This window comes from Ambystoma mexicanum, chromosome 4p (genome assembly GCF_040938575.1).
Source record: "Ambystoma mexicanum isolate Mex_15411 chromosome 4p, UKY_AmexF1_1, whole genome shotgun sequence".
Classification (NCBI taxonomy): Eukaryota; Metazoa; Chordata; class Amphibia; order Caudata; family Ambystomatidae; genus Ambystoma; species Ambystoma mexicanum.
Genome location: NC_090927.1, coordinates 982,758,059 through 982,778,571, shown reverse-complemented (window position 1 = coordinate 982,778,571; position 20,513 = coordinate 982,758,059). Strand labels below are relative to the sequence as shown.

Genomic DNA, 20,513 nt, shown 5'->3' with positions numbered 1-20,513 from the left:
AGAGACAGTGTGTTTGGCAAGATTGTATGCAGTGCCCTGTGGGAGACTGCACCAGTCTTGTCCTCTTGGCAATAGTTAACCCAACCTTTGATACAAGCATGGACTACACAAGTTGGTAGAGTGACTGAGCAGCCAGGCTTATCTCAAGAGGGGTCAATGTGAGCTGATAGGGTTGTAGCACAGTGACGAGTATCCAAATAAACTGTTACACTCAAGGTTTCCTGATTAAACAATTATTTAACAGTCAGTTTGAATAAGACTTCTTTAGAAGGGAGCTATATATGTAACACAAAAATATACTTCAAAAAATACGCATTCTCAGTTTCAATAAATCAGTAGATAGTCATTTGGGAGGGCACACAGACACTTCCTACACCCTGAGGTGACCAACTAGGACACTGGGCAAGGGGTTAAGTGTAACGCTCACCTGATTCCCGTAGAGGCACCGGTCTTGACTGGGCGTATACCGTATCTTCAAAGGTGATGTGTAACACACAGCTGGCTCTTTGGGCTGGACCTCTGTGCACTGTATGTCTGACTCGAAGGGTAAGATGTCTGCAGATAGAAAATATGGGATTAATGAACTGGGTTATTGAATGTCTCTCTCTTCTTCCCTTTCTCTTCTCCTGTAGAACCCCAAAGGTTAACGCTCTCACCTTAGGTAAGTGAACGCCGTGCTCTCCATCTGCCTCGGGGCAGGGTGCTGTAACCAGTTTCTTCACTGGATAAGGGGAGCAGGCCTCTTGACTTCAGAGGACTGCTGTCCGTCGTTTACTGCACGAACGGTAAGTTTCGAGTAATTCTAATGTCTTTAACGTCTTTAGTAATGATGCCTCTTGTTTTGCAGGGTTCCGGCGATGGCGGATGACGGGCTGAAGTGAGTTGAAGATGGAGCCCGTGTGATGAGTAGAAGCGCCTGGAAGCACGTAAGTAAGCGCTTGTTGCCTGCTTCACGATGCGCTCTAACTGTCTTTTTATTTTGCAGGTACAAGTTCGGAGCGGCTGCAGGGTGCCGGAATACCCACTGGGTTAGATGTGGAAAGGAGTAATGGCACGTGAGTATTAAAGTTCCCCAATGTCTTTAAACGCACCTTGTTTTGTCTTTCAGATGCGGGATGCAGCGCCGAAGGCCTCCGGAGCGTGCAAAGAGTTGGTAAGCTTTTGTCTTTCAGATGCCGGAATGCAGTGCGAAGACCTCCGGAGCGCACGAAGAGTAGGTAAGCCTTTGTCTTTCAGATGCCGGAATGCAGCGCGAGGCGTTGGTGACAGCCGATGGACCAGGTAAGTGAAGCGATGTCACTGAAGACCGTAATGCTAACCTGTTCTTTCTTGTCTTTATAGGTGTTGCTGAAGACTGGATTCAGGATGGTAAGCCTTTTTCCTTAGGCCCAGGATCAGATGTAGAAGACACGATGAGCGTTCTGCTGCAGAGGATGCAGAATAAGGCAAAGCAAGATTCAACCATCGGGTGTGGTTTAAATAGCCTCCTGTAGTGCTTAGGTGTCTCCTTCCACAGCCACGCCTAGGTAAGAAAAGAGTTCCTGCTTTCCAGAAGAGTTCCAGTGTTCTGAACCTAGGGAGTGGCTCCTGCCCCACCCAACAGGAAAAGTAGTTCCAAACAGAAGAGGATCAGAGGCTCAACTGGCAGGCAAGTAAGCAGCATGGTCTGCTGCAGGTAAGTCCACCCAAGCATTATGAGCCCGGCGCTTCCAGCGCTGGGACTGGGCATATTTATGAGCCTGGTGCCACTGGCGCCAGGACTGGGTCCAAAAGGTCCCAATTGGGACTGTTGGCACTCGGAACCTGGGTTATGGATCTGCTTCCAAGGGAGTTGGGAAAACCCTGACCTTTTGGAAGCAGAGATCATGACAGTACCCCCCCTCAAGGCCCCTCCCAAACCGGGCTTCTCCGGGGGTTTTGGCTTGTCAGGAAATGTTCGGTGAAATCTTTTGATTAGGCGAGGAGCGTGGACATATTCAGCAGGTTCCCAGGATCTCTCTTGGGGGACGTAGCCTTTCCAGTCAATTAGGTAAAATAGTTTAGATTTGGAGATCTTGGAGTCCAGAATGCTTTTGACTTCACACTCGAGTTCTCCATCAACTAGGATGGGTTTTGGAGATTTAGTTAGTCGGGTTTGAGGTTGCACGGGTTTTAATAGAGAGACGTGGAAGACCGGATTTATCTTCATGTGCGGGGGCAAGTCCAACTTGACCGCTACTCGGTTTACTATGGTAGTGATGGAATAGGGACCAAGGTATCTTGGGTTGAATGTGCGTGGCCCTTTTAGAGGTAAATATTTGGTGGATAACCAGACTTGATCCCCTACTTGATATTGAGGGGCTTCCTTCCGATGTTGATCTGCTCCTTTCTTGTATTGTTCTTTAGCCCTTTGAAGGTGAGAAACAGCTTCCTTAAAGGCTTGGGTGATTGTAGAATGCAGGTAGTCTACTGCTGGTGTTTCACGATCTTGGAGGGGATCCAACTCCGAGGTTTGAGGGTGACTGCCGTATAAAAGAAAAAAAGGGGTTTTCCCAGTTCCCGAATGGACAGAGTTATTGTAGGCATATTCGGCTATCCAAAGGATGTCTTTCCAAGTTTTTTCAGTTTGTTGCAGCATGCAGCGTAAATACTGTTCCAGAGTTTGATTGGTCCTCTCGGTTTGTCCGTCGGTCTGAGGGTGGTGACTGGTCGATAGTCTCACATCAATTTGAGCCGACCGACAGCAACTTCGCCAAAAATGAGAAATAAATTGACTACCTCGATCCGAAATTAGAACCGAAGGAAAACCGTGCAGTCGGACGATGTTTTCGAGAAATTCTCGGGCCAGAGTTGCTGCTGTTGGCAAGCCTTTGAGCGGAATGAAATGCGCCATCTTGAAGAATAAGTCCACGATTACTAGAATCGTATTGTATCCGGAGCATGGAGGTAGATCGGTGATGAAGTCCATAGAAAGCGTATGCCAAGGGCGAGGTGGGATGTCAATAGGGCGTAAGAGGCCTGCTGGTCTTTCCTTTTGACTCTTGTTTTGGGCGCATACTCCACAGGACATTATAAAGTCTCTGATATCTTTTTTCCAAGACGGCCACCAGAAGTAGCGCTTGATCTTTTCTGAGGTCTTGGCCATACCGGGATGTCCTTCCATTAAAGAATCGTGATAACAAGAGATTACTTTTTTCTGTAAATCTGTGCTGGGCAGGTATAATCGTTCTTGGAAATACAATAAGTTGTCCTTTACTGCAAAGTCCTTTCCCTGCAGATGCCAATTCTGTATGTCTGCTGGAGTTACAAGTTGCCTGGCTTTATCCTTAACTTCCTCTATGGATTGTGTGGCGATTACACCCAGAATTCTTTGTTCGGGAATGATTGGTACAGGTTTAGGGTTGATCAAGTGTTCTTCCACTCCCATCCGAGAAAGGGCATCAGCTTTACCGTTTTTTGTACCAGGTCGATAGGTAATTATGAAGTCAAACTCGGCAAAGAATAATGCCCAACGGAGTTGTCTAGAGGATTGGGCTTTTGCGGTTTTCAAATATTGCAGGTTTTGGTGATCCGTAATCACAGTAACGGTGTGTCAGTCCCCCAGCAGATAATGCCGCCAAGCCTTAAAGGCAGACTTGATAGCCAGAAGTTCCTTGTCAGTAATCGTGTAATTGATTTCAGGAGGCGAGAATTTGCGGGACCAAAATGCCACGGGATGCAACTGATTGGTTACCGGGTCCTTTTGTGATAGAACTGCCCCCATGGCAAGGCTTGAAGCATCAGTTTCCACGATGTAGGGGAGTTCGGGGCGAGGGTGTTTTAAGATTGGTGCAGAGATGAATTTAGTCTTCAAATCCTGGAAAGCTTGTTCCGCCTCGGTAGACCATTCAAAACGTTTGTTTTTCTTTAACAAGGCAGTGATGGGCTGGACTATGAGAAAATTCGGGGATAAACCTGCGGTAAAAGTTAGCGAAGCCTAACATGCTTTGCACACCTTTTACGGAGGATGGTGATGGCCATTTGAGAACTGCATCGACCTTCTTTGAATCCATACGCACTCCGCTAGGTGATAATATGAATCCCAAGAATTCAACTTCAGTCACGTTGAAAACACATTTTTCCAACTTAGCGAAAAGTTTGTGTTGACGCAATCTTTCGAGGACCATTTTCACGTGTTTCCGATGTTCAGATTCCGATGAAGAATAAACGAGGATGTCGTCAATGTAAACAACAACACACACATCTATGAGCTCTCTGAGGACATCGTTCATAAAATATTGAAAGGCGGCTGGGGCATTGCAAAGTCCGAAGGGTATGACCTGATATTCAAATAGCCCATATTTGGTGCGGAAGGCCGTCTTCCATTCATCGCCCTCTTTTACTCGTACCAAGTGGTAGGCTCCTCTAAGATCCAGCTTTGTATATATGCATGCTTTTCTGACTTGGTCCAGGAGTTCAGGGATCAAAGGTAACGGATATCTATTCTTGACGGTGATCTGGTTCAGGGAGCGATAATCTATACAAGTTCTAAGGTCTCCTTCCTTTTTTGGAACGAAGAACAAAGCTGAAGAAGCAGGGGACTTGGAAGGATGAATAAACCCATTTGCCAGGTATTGATCCAGGTATTGTCGAAGGTGAAGGTTCTCAGGCTCGGTGAGGGCATAAATTCTACTACAAGGAGGAGTAGATCCAGGTATCAGGTCTATCTGGCAGTCATAAGACCTATGAGGAGGTAGAGAGTTAGCCTGATCCTTCCGGAAAACATCTTGGTATTCTAGGTATTCGGGAGGTAACTGGGGAAGTCTCTGAAGAAATTGCTGCCAGTGCAACACCAGGTGGAGGGTGACAAGTAGAGACACATTCTGGAAACTGGACCGTTCTTGCTCGCCAATCGATCAGAGGATTGTGTTTCTCTAACCAAGGTATTCCTAGAATAATCTGAAACTGAGGAGCCTTGATCACATCGAACACGATCTTCTCATGGTGTCCATCTTGACTTACTAGCGTCACTTCTTGAGTGGTATGCGTTACTGGTCCGGAGGCTATCTCCGTTCCATCCACCGTAGTAATGACGTCCTTTACAGCCTTGGGACAAAGAGTTAGATTCATCCTCAAAACCATTTCATGATCCACATATTGCCGATGGCACCGCTGTCGACGTAAGCTTCAATTGCATGTAATCGATCCGGATTATCAGGGCTAATGAGGACCATAGGTATCACGAAATGCGAGGTCACGGAACTGGTTTTCACGCTCGGCAAGAGGACCTCTATTCTTGTCGGGCGAGGTCGTTTCCCTGCTCAGAGTTTGTAACTTTGGTAACTGCAGCTCCTACTGCCTTCTTGGCAGGTTTCACCGGACAGTCTCGAAGAAAGTGCCCTGAGTTTCCGCAATAGAGGCATAATTGCAACTGTTTTCTCCTTTCCCGCTCCTTTTGTGTTAGAGGACCTTTCAGGCCCCCTATTTGCATGGGTTCCCCGGAGTCTACTCCTTTGGAAGGAGTCGGCGGTTTGGAAAATACTCGAGCATCAAACTTGGAACGATCGGCCTTCCTGTTCTGCAGTCTGTGATCTATTTGAACGACTAAGTCTATATAGTCCGAACAATCTTGTGGGGGATTCACTACTTGGGCTAACACATCTTTGAGCTCTCCACATAGACCTCTATAAAACAGCGTAATCCTTTTGTCCTCAGGCCATTGAGTTTCCACTATCAGTCTGTTGAAAGACGCAATATAAGCCAAAAGGTCTTGATTACCTTGTCGCAACGAAAGAAGCTCATTGTCCAAGGCCTGCCCCTGTGAATGTCTTGCGAACAGTTTTTCCATACTGAGCTGAAAAGCTTGAAAATCATGGAGGACCGGATCATCTTGATTTACTAGTGGGATCGACCAGTCTGCCGCATTGCCACTAAGGTACGAAAGCACGAAAGCTACTTTAGCTTGATCAGTTGGAAAGGCTGCTGGCCGGCATAAGAAATGCAACCGGCACTGATTGATAAATACTGCAAACCTCTTTGGGTCACCAGAAAATCGTTCGGGCGGAGCCAGAGGTACATTCCCAGGTAGGTTGATCTGCACTGGATTCATAGAGGATGTAGAAGGAAGATTTCCCCCAGATGCGGGTAACGGGGTCTGTCCGGCTTGTGACTGTAGCAATTGTCTAGCGAGATCATCTGTTCGCTCCTTAGAAATAATCAGTTCCCTTCTTAGAGCGTTAGTTTCCCGACGGGCTGCATGCACTTCTGCCCTTAGTTCCCCAAGTAACTGGGCTAGCTGGTCGGTATCCGAGGTTTCCATAGCGCCTGGACGGGAGTTTTGCGGTAGGCTTTGCGTTCTGTAACGCTCACCTGATTCCCGTAGAGGCGCCGGTCTTGACTGGGCGTATACCGTATCTTCAAAGGTGATGTGTAACACACGGCTGGCTCTTTGGGCTGGACCTCTGTGCACTGTATGTCTGACTCGAAGGGTAAGATGTCTGCAGATAGAAAATATGGGATTAATGAACTGGGTTATTGAATGTCTCTCTCTTCTTCCCTTTCTCTTCTCCTGTAGAACCCCAAAAGTTAACGCTCTCACCTTAGGTAAGTGAACGCCGTGCTCTCCATCTGCCTCGGGGCAGGGTGCTGTAACCAGTTTCTTCACTGGATAAGGGGAGCAGGCCTCTTGACTTCAGAGGACTGATGTCTGTCGTTTACTGCACGAACGGTAAGTTTCGAGTAATTCTAATGTCTTTAAAAGTCTTTAGTAATGATGCCTCTTGTTTTGCAGGGTTCCGGCGATGGCGGATGACGGGCTGAAGTGAGTTGAAGATGGAGCCCGTGTGATGAGTAGAAGCGCCTGGAAGCACGTAAGTAAGCGCTTGTTGCCTGCTTCACGATGCGCTCTAACTGTCTTTTTATTTTGCAGGTACAAGTTCGGAGCGGCTGCAGGGTGCCGGAATACCCACTGGGTTAGATGTGGAAAGGAGTAATGGCACGTGAGTATCAAAGTTCCCCAATGTCTTTAAACGCACCTTGTTTTGTCTTTCAGATGCGGGATGCAGCGCCGAAGGCCTCCGGAGCGTGCAAAGAGTTGGTAAGCTTTTGTCTTTCAGATGCCGGAATGCAGTGCGAAGACCTCCGGAGCACACGAAGAGTAGGTAAGCCTTTGTCTTTCAGATGCCGGAATGCAGCGCGAGGCGTTGGTGACAGCCGATGGACCAGGTACGTGAAGCGCTGTCACTGAAGACCGTAATGCTAACCTGTTCTTTATAGGTGTTGCTGAAGACTGGATTCAGGATGGTAAGCCCTTTTCCTTAGGCCCAGGATCAGATGCAGAAGACACGATGAGCGTTCTGCTGCAGAGGATGCAGAATAACGCAAAGCAAGATTGATCCATCGGGTGTGGTTTAAATAGCCTCCTGTAGTGCTTAGGTGTCTCCTTCCACAGCCACGCCTAGGTAAGAAAAGAGTTCCTGCTTTCCAGAAGAGTTCCAGTGTTCTGAACCTAGGGAGTGGCTCCTGCCCCACCCAACAGGAAAAGTAGTTCCAAACAGAAGAGGATCAGAGGCTCAACTGGCAGGCAAGTAAGCAGCATGGTCTGCTGCAGGTAAGTCCACCCAAGCATTATGAGCCCGGCGCTTCCAGCGCTGGGACTGGGCATATTTATGAGCCTGGTGCCACTGGCGCCAGGACTGGGTCCAAAAGGTCCCAATTGGGACTGGTTGGCACTCGGAACCTGGGTTATGGATCTGCTTCCAAGGGAGTTGGGAAAACCCTGACCTTTTGGAAGCAGAGATCATGACATTAAGGGAGCCCGCAATCCCAGGGCAGGCCTTTTTGGCTTGGAAGGCAGAGTCGACCACTGGACGAAGGAATCCAAATAAGAACTTGGAAAAGACGCCTGGTGCAACTCCTGAACTGTTGGTTTGCCCGGTGAAGCCCTGCGGCTGTGCGGAAGCTCTGAATTAGTCTCGACTAGAGAAGCCCTGCAAGGACAACTTCTTCCCTTGAGTTGGTGGGACCAATCAACTCCAAAGTAAGCCACCTGGACATCCATCTCAGAGCTGGTTGAATTTTCACAGAGTTGCTGGTGGCAACCATAGAGCCAGGGAGAGGACCACCGGTTTGTTGGGGTTGCTTTTAACTTGGCCAAGAGCTCCAGGAAGATCCTCCAGACTCCCAGGAAGCAGGACTGAATGAACCTGAGCCACCTCAACAGAGTGCTGGACCCCAGACGCAAGGAAAGCCCATCTCAACAGCCAGAAACCGCAGTGTTGCTATTTGCAGTAGAAGCGGCGAGCTGAAACAGTGAACAGCTACTCAAAGTGAAGTTTGCCGGTTGCAATTTTTCACTGTCCCAGTGTAGTGCAGGAGTTCCAACATCCTCCCTCTTGTCCTCAGGACTGAGACCCAGGAACAGTGAGATCTGCAGAGCTGCACAGGAACAGGAGTCATCTTCTGCATCTTTTCTTCATTTTAAAAAGGTACTGTACCAAGTCTAAGAAAACTTACCTCTTGCTGTAGAATTGCTTGCATCTTCTACTACTCACAAGTCTAACAGCGTGTGCCCCTACATTGATTCATCTTTTGCTTCAAAGACTTCTGAAAAACTGCAAAGACTTGTCTACTTACCTTCAAAGAAGTGCTTCAGCCCATCTAGACTCTTGCCTATTGACTTTGGCGTAGCCGGTTTTAACTGAATGACTCTTATTGGGGGATCTGAAAGTATTTGCCTGCTTAAGAAATATTTGTGGTAACTTGTTTGCTCCAATAATCTTTTCCTTTTTACTTGCTGTTAACTAATTCTGAATGCCAACAGTAATACATTAATGTCAACAGCACCCAAGCAATTAAAGTCACCTTTGGGTGTAGGTCACTGCTGTATGCCATCCCAAATGGGTATTTACGGATTCTGAACTAAGAGATTGTGTAATTCTGAAGTATATTTGTGTGGTGTTTTACAGTGCTCCCTTCTGAAGAAGGCTTACATTAACTGACTGGTAAATAAATGAATAATTGTCTTATCAAGAAACCCTGTGTGTAAGTGTTTGCATGGATACTTGTCACTATGAACCTCTGTGTAACCCCTACAGCTCACATTGACCCCTCTTGAGATAAGTCTGGCTACTCGTCCACACTACCAACCTGTGTATACAGACTTGGGTTACTACTGCCAGGAGGTCAGGTCAGGGTTGTTGTAGTGCACCCTATGGGTACTGCATAAAATCTTGCCTAACACACATTAATATATTAATGTCCACAGTGTCCTAGCTATTTAGGTCACCTGAGGGTGTAGGAAGTGTCTGCTGTGTGCCATCCCAAATGGGTACTTGCTGATCTAGAGAATCTATGAGTGTGTATTTTGGAGTATATTTGTTTGTTACTATTATATTGCCCCTTCTGAAGAAGGATTACTCAAACCGACTGTTTAATAATTGCTTAATCAAGAAACCTTGTGTGTAAGAGTTTACTTGAATATCTGTCACTGAATCTCTGTGCAACTCCCCTACTGCTCACATTGACCACCCTTGAGATAAGCCTGGCTGCTCAACACACTACCAACCTGTGTAGTACAGATTTAAACCAAAGGTTGGGTTCCTATTGCCAGGAGGTCAGGGTTGTTGTAGTGCACCCAAAGGGTACTGCATACAATCTTGCCTAAAAGGCACATTGCATAAAGCCCAATGCAGCCTAGCAACACAAAAAATGAAATGGTTTGCAGCATGTGTAACACAGATTTACACAAGAGCAAGCGGAATGGCACACACAAGGGTTTTACCCTCCATGAAATAACAAACGCATGGCCCTTTGGGCAAGCCACAAAAAGCAAACTTGACAGTTTAGAACATTCGAGGGTTTCACCTATCTCCTCATGCAAGGATGGTAAACTTCAATTAGCACCTCATTTACTAGGCGCGCTTTCCCCGCGGTTATAATGTCTCAAAGATACAAAAATGCCTGCCTGCCACATGAACGTTCTACCCCGCCTCGTCAACGAGATGCTGTCGGTCGTGCAGCCGTAGCCCTTTACCCCTGCAGAATCACATGTGCGCCAAGCACACATTTAGTACATGACATAACAGTATACGCCACATGCAGGCACTTATCTGAGTGGCCGGGGCCCCGTGAGGCAAACCGGATCTGAAGATGTAGGGCACAGCACTTGCCAGACCGTCTTCAATCGTCACTGCAGTGGCCCGGGCTGAAGATACTGCAGCATTCCTCCCAGTTCCAGTTTTCCTTGAGCAAACCGCTGTGATCGCCCGTGCCAGAAAACATTAATAATCTGCACCCGAGCATGGGCAGCCAGCATATTAAATAGTCTGTCTCATTAAACACAGCTGATCAGGCGCACGAAGCCCATAACTACAGTTCTGCCCAGGGCTGCTGGGAAATGTAGTTTTTACTACCAACCTAGCGCATTACACGAACTGCATGCCTTTTCCTGCCCCAGCCCCAATTCCTGACACAGGATCTCCCGCCCTGCTCCCCGTTGGATACCAACATTGTCACACAGCAAATTCCTGAGAAGGTTACCTCTGTCATGCATTAATGTTTGTCTTTTTTCTCCACACCAGGATTAGTTGGGTTACAGCACAAATGGGAGGCGGAATTGGGGGCCATAGACCAAGAGGACTGGGTTGAGGCCCTGATGTCCCCAAGGGAGGTGGCAATTTCCTCTTGGTTTTCGCCTCATGCAACTTAAGATTCTGCACAGAGTATACAATACTCGTACACTGCTTTTTAGATGGGGCCGGGCCGTCCACGAGCGGAGCCTAAAATGTGGCTAGGCAGATGGTACCTTTTTCCATATTATATGGGAATGCCTGCTTATCCAACGTTTCTGGGGCAGGGTCCTGAATAAACTTGCTGGGGTGATTGGTGAGCAGATATCTGCAAATTCCAAGCTGCTGTTGCTGGGCATTTGGCGTACCCATTCCTACAACCATTAGGATATACTACTGATTTCGAACACAGCTATTTTGGCAAAAAGAAATATAGCCATGTTTTGAGGGGACCGTAGGTGCCCACACGTGACAAGTGGATAACTGATATGGACGTGTGTTTGTCCTATGAAAAGGAGAATATACAATGCTTGAGGGAGCCCAAATACATTCCTGACAATATGGCGTAAGTGGGAGGAGACTGGCTGATGTGATTCAGTGTTAGGGAGAATTCTCTCTTTAGGCTGAATTTCCTAACCTAGTGAGTCCCCCAGCAGCTTTGCTGGATTTCTGGAGTTTGTTTTTTCCTCCTGCCAAGAGTGAGACTCTATTTTCTCCCACTCTTGGACATGATTTATGGTATTCCTTTGACTGCTTGTGTTTTATGGGCTATGGGGTCCTTTTCTCGATAGGATGTCATGTGTTTTTACTATGTGTTACACAGCACCCTCCGTGCAGTAACACAGGGGTGTCATAGTGACACCCAACCACAGACTCCATACCCTGGGACTGACTACTGTCTCCCAGGGCATGTAAAGTCACCATTGGCTTTACTAGTCCCAAATTATTAACAGAAGCCAGTACAAACCATCATATTGTGGACGTACTGGTCGGGGCAATTCGATTGCCCCGGGGTCTGTTAGTCGAGGGGGCACGTCTCCATCCCCCCTGATCGAGTTTTGGCTGGTGGCAGTGGAAACTGCTTTTTATATTCGACTGCGCATATTTTCCTATGGGATTTTCCCATTTTTCGAGGCTACCAACTTTAATTATTTAATTCTCATAGCCTCGAACATACCGCCGGTTTATTTAATTAATATTAATTCTCCGGTTGGTATTTTTTGCCAAGACTCGATTCCAAAATGGTGTTTGTGTTCTCTTCTGGGACTCCAACCCAAGTCGAGCCCTTTGTTCCACTTTTTTGCGGGCTTCGCCACAGAAGCCTCCAAAAGTGGTGCCACTCTGTCTGGGTACCACAGGGGGTGTGGGAGGGGGTTTAGGCACCCTGGACTGAGTTACCTTGGTAACTCAAGTCGCACTCTTTCGTGATTGGCCCAAGTGGTGAGCCAGCCGGCTCACCAGTTAGCATGTTTGAGTGACAGCTAGGCTGAGTGAATGGGGGTTTTCTGCATAAAAGCAGGGCTTTGGGGACTGGAACTTCAGAAGTCGCCACAGGACCTGAGAATCCGACGAGGGAGAAGCTGAGCTGACCTACCACGACGACACCACCGGTGGAGCCCTGCAGAACTGACTCACCACTTCCCGACGACAGAAGATCTCCCGGCTGGAGAGGCTTCTTCCCCTGACTGGTGGGCACAACCAGTTTACCTTCTTTTCTTCGCACCCCAGACCGGTTTGTGGTCGAACTGCCCGTGCCAAACACCCCGGCGGCCGGATAGCCACTCACCACTGAACCGCGAATCAACGGACCGCTCCTTTCACCTGAGAAACTCCGCGGCTGGTCTCTTCCCTGGCAGTGCAACGGACTCCTGTTTTCCTCCACGACGAGATCCTCTCTTCCCCCGGACGAGGCACCGACTTGCATCCGCTGCCAGGAACAACTGCCCCCACTGGAGTGTTCTCACCACTTTAAGGTACCATGTCCGCCAGGCCTCCCTTTCTAAAGATTGCTACAAGGTAATAATAACTCCTTAACCTTCTGGATTGGGCTGGCCGCCTTGACCCTCTAACTGGTCCCTTTCCTTGGTCCAACTTCTTTTTTGAACCATCACAAGACTTTGTGCACTGCAACCGTGTGACCTTGGACACATTTCGTTACGATCCCATTAAAGCGGATCCAGCCTACTGACTCTGAATTCACGGTTTTACCTTGCCTTCCTCTCTTGTTATGTTCTTGTAAAAGTGTTGGGATCTATTTCAACTTGTTCTCTGCTTTTCTCTCCCTTTTAAAACAAACTATTAGAGTGCCATCTACGTTGAGCGCTCACCGCTGTCTGAAAATAAGTGGGCTTTACTTAAGACTTGTCTAATATTCTTTTAAGGGAGTGTATATCTCTTAGTGACCGTGTTTTTGAATTGCTTACTACTAGTGCCTGTGTGTTTTTCTAGATGTGGTTTTAAATAAATAATGATCTCTCTTTTACACCAAGCCCTGGTCAGTGTTTACTTGTTCTATTGTGTGCTCTTGACCAATTGTGAATAATCTGTATGCTGCCTAACTCTTCTTGAGGGAAGTCTGACTGCTCAGCCACCGCTAACAAGTGAATCTGTGTGGTACAGACTGCTACCAAGTGGTTTTACTGCCAAACACCTGTAGTCCTAAATCTTTTGCAGTGGTCCCAGAGGGAACTGCACAGGTTTCTGCCTAACATTCAGCGGTGTGATTTGAGAAATGATTTACATTATGTACAAGGTGGGTGTGGGCTTACCCAGTTTTGCCCTGGGTTGATTTCTTTTTGCTCCGTGATATATCAACCAATGTGCTGCATTTGTTTTGATTGGTTTATGTTATGTTTTACTCAAATGCCAATAAAACAAGTTTAAAAAATAAATAAAAAAATGCATGGTTACAGCACCAATTCTGAATGAAAGTCTGAAAAGGCACAGGGCAAAAGGTCTTAAATTCTGGAAAGTGACTGCTTGGATAAGTATCCATTTGCACTCCTTTACATGCAAAATCATATTGGGAAATCAAGAGTCTACCTGCAATACATTGAGAGCTTTGAATATTCCCCAAGACTAAAAAAGGTGTGCACACACATACAGTAGTTTTAAACAAATACGTTTCATAAATCCAAAATTATCCAACCCAAAATAAATGAAAATATGCATCAGCGCACAACTGGTTCTGCAATGACCAGATTTTTTTTATACACAAAAAATTACCTTCTTCAAGAATTTCAGGAATTTTCATCCTTGAGAGATGAGCAAGTAAAAGAACCCTTGCCTTTAAACTGTAAGGGCATGTAAGTGGTGGTTCGTTCTTCTTCAAATTAATACTGCCAATCTCCCGGATCAACTGAAACCAATGAACATTGAAGTTAGAAAAGCATGACATTTTGATCACAGCAGTCTTTAATATAATAGTAAAATAAATGCAAGAAAGTAAACGAATAAACAAACCTGGGGTATAAGAATGTTATCAGTAGGTTTACTTGTAGCATCCTTATTATACTGAGGGTCAAACTCTGAGGCTCCAGACAGCACCATTATAAGTCCTAGGATGATAAAGGGGAGGTTACGATCATCGACTACAATATTGACTTAAGTGCTCAGTCCCAAGCTTCTCCCCAAAAACAAACAAACAATTATGAGCACATGTTAAGCATAGTTAGGTCATGAATAGGATGCTGATCACTCCCAAGTACCCAAATGCCAACTCGCAATCGCATCTGCAAGCTTCTCACTGAGGTCCCATTCAGTCACTGACCGATTTATATGAACCAGCATGATACTGTCAATTATCCTACAGACAGACGATTTACTGCTACATTGTTGAATTTATTCTTACACCTGCCTCACTCCACTGCCGATAGATGCATAGACATTCGGCAGCAGAGAGAAAACTGAGATGGTGAATGATAGCGAAGGCCAACCCAAGACAAGCGGGCTGGCTACAGTAAAAATGTTCTAAATTGCGATATGCCTGTCAAATGTTACAGAGGAGGATTTAGGACAGAATCAACATATATTTGGGGTTGTGTCTGGGTTTGAGGAAAATGCTGTGGATAGTTTAAAGGGGAAGATAATACAACAGTCAATTGAGGTTGTGAAAACAAAACAGTCCAGGTGTTTCCCTTAGCAAGAGAATCTCTGAGATAGTGGTTTCTTTGCATAAATATTTTGCCCGTAATGAAGGTTAGATTCTTGGCCTGGTGGCCAGAGGTTTAGGACGCCACCATTGTTATTGTGAACAGGGCGCAACTTCTGGCAGTTAGGCCACACCAATCAAGGTAGCATGGAGAAAGGCCATCCCCCCTCTCGCACGTCCTGTCTGCGCACTTGCACAACCTTCAATTAACTAGGCAGAGCAGGTTTGTCGGTCCTGTCCTCCCTCTGTCTCCCCTCCATAGCTTGGTTGTGCCTGATATACACATGCATGGGCGCATAGACCAACCTTTTTTGTTTCTGTATGTCCTTCTCTCCCCACTCATTGTCACACACTTATACCAGTAGAAATGCCTCTGGCCTAGTATGCCAATATGCTAGTTGTTGCTGTTAGATCATTCAGAATATTCAAGGCGTAAGAATGACAACTTAATCCCCTTGTTCCCTTCCTACTTTGAAGCACTTCACTTGTGTATAAACGCTCTACAAATAAACAAATACAAGGCTAAATTGGAGGGGAGTGGCGTCAGGGGTCCACAATGAGTCCACACAGTGAAACACCAAGGATTACACTTAGCTATAAAAAATAACATTTATTATAGGCCCAGAAAACACATGAAAAATGACTATTGGCAGGTATAAATCTGACAACACAAGGTGTTAAAAAACATATACAGTCACTGTAGTTGGTGCAAAATACAATGTCACCCCCCTATACCTGTAAAAGAAGGCAAGTGATTAGGTTAGCACCAACTGTTCACAGGATTTACAATCCTAACTTTAGAAATCCAACCTGAAGTTGTATGGGGCCCTATGCCCAAGAGTTCAAAGTTTTCTCGTAGCTTAGGAGTTGGGAAAAAATTAGGAGGGGGATCCTGGGGACATGAAGATGGGTCCAAAAGTTAGATGAAGTAATATTCTTGTGAAAATAACAGGTCCCTGCTTTCGGAGGGCTTTTATAACAATAGGTTCTGCCAAAGCCAAACAAGTGTAAAGTTACAAAAGTTAGACAAACTTTTCAAGGTCGGAGATGCGGGGGCCACTTCGTATGTTCTAACCTATCCAGTTTAGACCCCCTACCCCTCAAACGCGGCCTTAAGTTCAGAGAATATGTCAGACGGGAACGTATAAGCGGACTCTCATTAGACTTCAGACAAGCTCCCTTGTCAAATGGGAGCTGGGCCTGCTATTTAATGCATTTCCCCCTTCTGCTCTTTAAAGCGCAGAGTGATCAACTGGAATCATGTGAGGAGAACACTTGCGGTTCTGCCCATCTGCACAAGGGGTGTGCCTTATTCCACTGGTTACGGATCTAGGGAATACCTCCTTTCTCCTCAAGGAGGAACCAACCCCTTTGAGACCAAGGAGGTGAGCCTGCTACAAAATACATTCCCCTAGCACACAAGGCAAGCAGGATCTCATTGGGGGCGACTCCCCACCCCCCCCACACCCTAGGGGACAAGGAAACCCCAGGTGGAACGTCTAACATCTCCCTTACCACAAGAGTCCCAACTATTGGATATATTGGGGGGGGGGGTAGGGTGGTTCAACACGCTGATGATGTTTAGATGCCTCTAACTGTGCAGGACTTTGTTGTTGACCACATGCTGCTAACCTGGATGCCAAAAACATAGGATCAATAGCATTGCTTCTGTCATTACAGAAAAAAAGGTAAAAAGGTAGAGACAAATTCTGAGGAAAAATGAGCCAGTCTGAACAAGCCTGCATGCAGGGGAAGCCAGCGCTGTAGCACCAAACCAATCCAGAATGGAGGTACAACCACATTGAATATGTGGTGGGCGGAGGAATTCCGGAGCCCACGGAATGCTACACGGTTCTGGAGGATGGAATGCCCAAGGTATACAGGTCCCCTGAAGTGGGAGACCGAGCCGCCGCAGAGCACCAACATTCACAAGCAACAACGAACCACTGCGAGAATGCCTAAGACCAAGGAAACTAGGTGCTGCAGCTACTGGAGCAGCCTCCCTCGAAGATAAACAGTGACGGAACCCAGGTACGTGGTTAGCACAGAAATTATAACTCAGAAGCACCCCGAACAGGATGCAACCCACATGGCCAGTGAGGCCGGAATACCCAGGAAGAGATGGAGCCCAGCATCCCACCAGGGGGTGAAGAAAGTAGGTTACCTACAAGGTCAATGCGGTCGACAAGCCCACGCTGGGCTGAATGATCTAGTAACCTGTTAGGGGAGTTTTCCTAAAGTCTACCTGTGGTAAGCCTTTATAAAACTATCCCTTGGTAGACCAGCCCCAACAGCTAGTATAAGTCTGTACTACACAAGGTTTTTGGTAGCATGGCAGAGCAGCCAGGCTTCTCTTAGGAAGGAGAGGTGAGCTGTAGGTTATGTAAGGAGACAGGAATTAGACAAGTACACAGAGGAGTCTTGTTTATTGTTACAAACCTTTATTAAAACAAATGGGGGTTGAAAAATGACATGCATTATTTACCGTAATAGCATTTCTGATGATTGTATCTGCTTAGATTCACATGCTGTGCATAGGGTCCGACATCCAGTGGCAACCGCAGAGTATTTCATCTGGTCTTTCGGGGACCGAAAGGGGACATCGGCATAGGAGTGTCTGTAACACTATCCCTATCGTGACGTGTAGTGTACCCAAAATCACTCACGCGCTGAGGTCCCACCAATTAATTGCATTTTCTCTGCCATGAGTGTTAGGCAAAAACCTGTGCAGTTCCCTCTGGGACCACTGCAAAAGATTTAGGACTACAGGTGTTTGGCAGTAAACCCACTTGGTAGCAGTCTGTACCACACAGATTCACTTGGTAGCTGTGGCTGAGCAGTCAGACTTCCCTCAAGAAGAGTTAGGCAGTATACAGAGTATTCACAATAGGTCAAGAGAACACAGTAGAACAAGTAAACACTGACCAGGGCTTGGTGTAAAAGAGATATAATTATTTATTTAAAACCACATCTAGAAAAAACACACAGGCACTAATAGTAAGCAATTCAAAAACACGGTCACAATCCCTTAAAAGAATATTAGACAAGTCTTAAGTAAAGCCGCACTTATTTTCAGACAGCGGTGAGCGCTTAACGTAGATGGCACTCTAATAGTTCGTTTTTAAAAGGGAGAGAAGAGCAGAGAACAAGTTGAAACAGATCCCAACACTTTTATCAGAACATAACAAGGGAGGAAGGTAAAGTAAAACCGTGAAGTTAGAGTTCAAAAGGCCGGATCCACTTTCAGAGGATCCAAACGAAATGTGTCCAGGGTCACACGGTTGCAGTGCATAAAAGTCTTGTAAAGGTTCAAAAATGAGTTGGACCAAAGAAAGGGACCAGTAGAGGGTCAAGGCGGCCAGCCCAGTCCAGAAGGTTAAGGGGTTATTATTACCTTGTAGCAATCTTTAGAAAGGGAGGCCTGGCGGACATGGTACCTTAAAGTGGTGAGAACGCTCCAGCAGGGGCAGTTGTTCCTGGCAGCGGGTGCAAGTCGGTGCTTCGTCCGGGGGAAGAGAGGATCTCGTCGTGGAGGAAGACAGGAGTCCGTTGCACTGCCAGGGAAGAAACCAGCCGCTGAGTTTCTCGGGTACAAGGAGCGGTCCGGTGATTTGCGGTTCAGTGGTGAGTGGCTATCCTGCTGCCTGGGTGCTTGGCATGGGCAGTTAAACCACAAACCGGGCTGGGGTGCGAAGAAAGAAAGGTAAACTGGTTGTGCCCACCAGTCAGGGGAAGAAGCCTCTCCAGCCGGGAGATCTTCTCTGTCGGGAAGTGGTGAGTCGGTTCTGCAGGGCTCCACTGGTGGTGTCGTCGTGGTAGGTCGGCTTAGCTTCTCCCTCGTCGGATTCTCAGGTCCTGTGGCGACTTCTGAAGTTCCAGTACCCAAAGCCCTGCTTTTATGCAGAAATCCCCCATTCACTCAGCCTAGCTGTCACTCAAACATGCTAAGTGGTGAGTCGGCCGGCTCACCACTTGGGCCAATCACACAAGAGTGCAACCTGAGTTACCAAGGTAACTCGGTCCAGGGTGCCTAAACCCCCTCCCACACTACCTGTGGTACCCAGACAGAGTGGCACCACTTTTGGAGGCTTCTGTGGAGAAGCCCGCCAAAAAGTGGAACAAAGGGCTCGACTTGGGTTGGAGTCACAGAAGAGAACACAAACGGCATTTTAGAATCGAGTCTTGGCAAAAAATACCAACCAGAGAATTAATATTAATTAAATAAACCGGCAGTATGTTCGAGGCTATGAGAATTAAATAATTAAAGTTGGTAGCCTCGAACAATGGGAAAATCCCATAGGAAAATATTTGCGGTCGAATATAAAAAGTAGTTTCCACTGCCACCAGCCAAAACTGGATCAGGGGGGACGGAGACATGCCCCCTCGACTAACAGACCCCGGGGCAATCGAATTGCCCCGACCAGTACGTCCACAATATGATGGTTTGTAATGGTTTCTGTTCATAATTTGGGACTAGTAAAGCCAATGGTGACTTTACATGCCCTGGGAGACAGTCAGTCCCAGGGTATGGAGTCTATGGCGGGGTGTCACTATGACACCCCTGTGTCACTGCACGGAGGGTGCTGTGTAACACATAGTAAAAACACATGAGACCCTATGGAGTAAAGGACCCCATAGCCCATAAAACACATTAACAGTCAAAGGAACACCACAAATCATGTCCAAGAGTGGGAGAAAAAGAGTCTCACTCTTGGCAGGAAAAAAAACGAACTCCAGAAATCCAGCAAAGCTGCTGGGGGACTCACTAGGTTAAGAAATTCAGCCTAAACAGAGAATTCTCTCTAACATCGCTGTTAGATTGTGTGGAGTTTTCAGTGGTAATTAAGTTGTTCTTTATTCCTTCAGAGATGTAAATATAGTCAATCATATTGGAGTTGCCACTGGACCATGTTGGGGGCATTTGACCTTGTGTGTTTAACGGTTCTGTTAGGGTTAAATTGCGGATCTCGATCTCTTTGGTCCATTTTCTTGCTCTTGGAGATATTTTCTGAGTGTCTAGACGAATTCCTTCAGAAGAGGAGGATGTTTAAATCGCTGGCGACTACAAACTCAGTTTGCGCGAAAGTTTGCTATTTTATCGTACTCGTCATAGATGGAATCTATGAATTTATTATCAGTCATTGACATTGCGTTCCAATAGATGTTGAAGATTGTTAAGTATGTTTTATTCGGAGGTTGCTCTGGTTTGGATGGCGGGATGAAAATACAGATGACAGTGTATTGGGCCCATGGATGGATATTTTTCTTTTTGACAATTGACCAGTTGGGGTCTATCTTAGTCAAGATTACCATGCCAGATGATGGTCTGCCTTGTTGTGCTTTGATTGCCGGGTTCATGAAAGTGGGAAACCCATCGCAGACCACTTCTGTGGATAGCCTAGTCTCTTGGAGGAATATTATAGCTGTTTTTTGTTTTATAGGACCCTCTGAGAGGAGATGTTTGAACCCTTTCGTATTCCATGAAGATAATGTTGTTTCTGTTGTTGAATTTCGGTTTGAGGTTGATTGTTATAAAAAGGTTTTCCTTTGTATACTTTGGAAAGTGTTTCTGGATGATGAATTTCTGGTCGGATATTTATGGGTGATCGTCTCCCTTGGTACTTCCGGGATGCTGGTTATCTGGTGTGAATTTGTTTGCCTGGACTGGTTGTCATTTCTTGTTAGGTATGGTTCATCGGTTGTTCGTGGTCTACTTAAAGATTGTTGTTGGTCATATTTGCGATGAATCGAGGCAACTTGAGGCCTGAAGTTGGTATCCAATTTTTTTTCTTTGAGAGCCATAAATCTTGTTACTTGGATTGTTTCGATGATGAAGC

At 46.4% G+C, this 20,513-nt stretch overlaps 1 protein-coding gene across 1 annotated transcript in view; it reads right to left on the bottom strand.

Moving 5' to 3' along the window:
• SEC63 (SEC63 homolog, protein translocation regulator) overlaps positions 1–20,513 on the bottom strand; it is a 1,285,673-nt gene that overhangs the window by 889,445 nt on the left and 375,715 nt on the right. Inside the window, exons 9-10 of the mRNA XM_069606555.1 lie at positions 13,989–14,083; positions 13,752–13,884 (exon numbers count right to left, since the gene is read on the bottom strand). Coding sequence (XP_069462656.1) covers positions 13,752–13,884; positions 13,989–14,083 — 228 coding nt within the window. The remainder of the gene's footprint in view (positions 1–13,751; positions 13,885–13,988; positions 14,084–20,513) is intronic.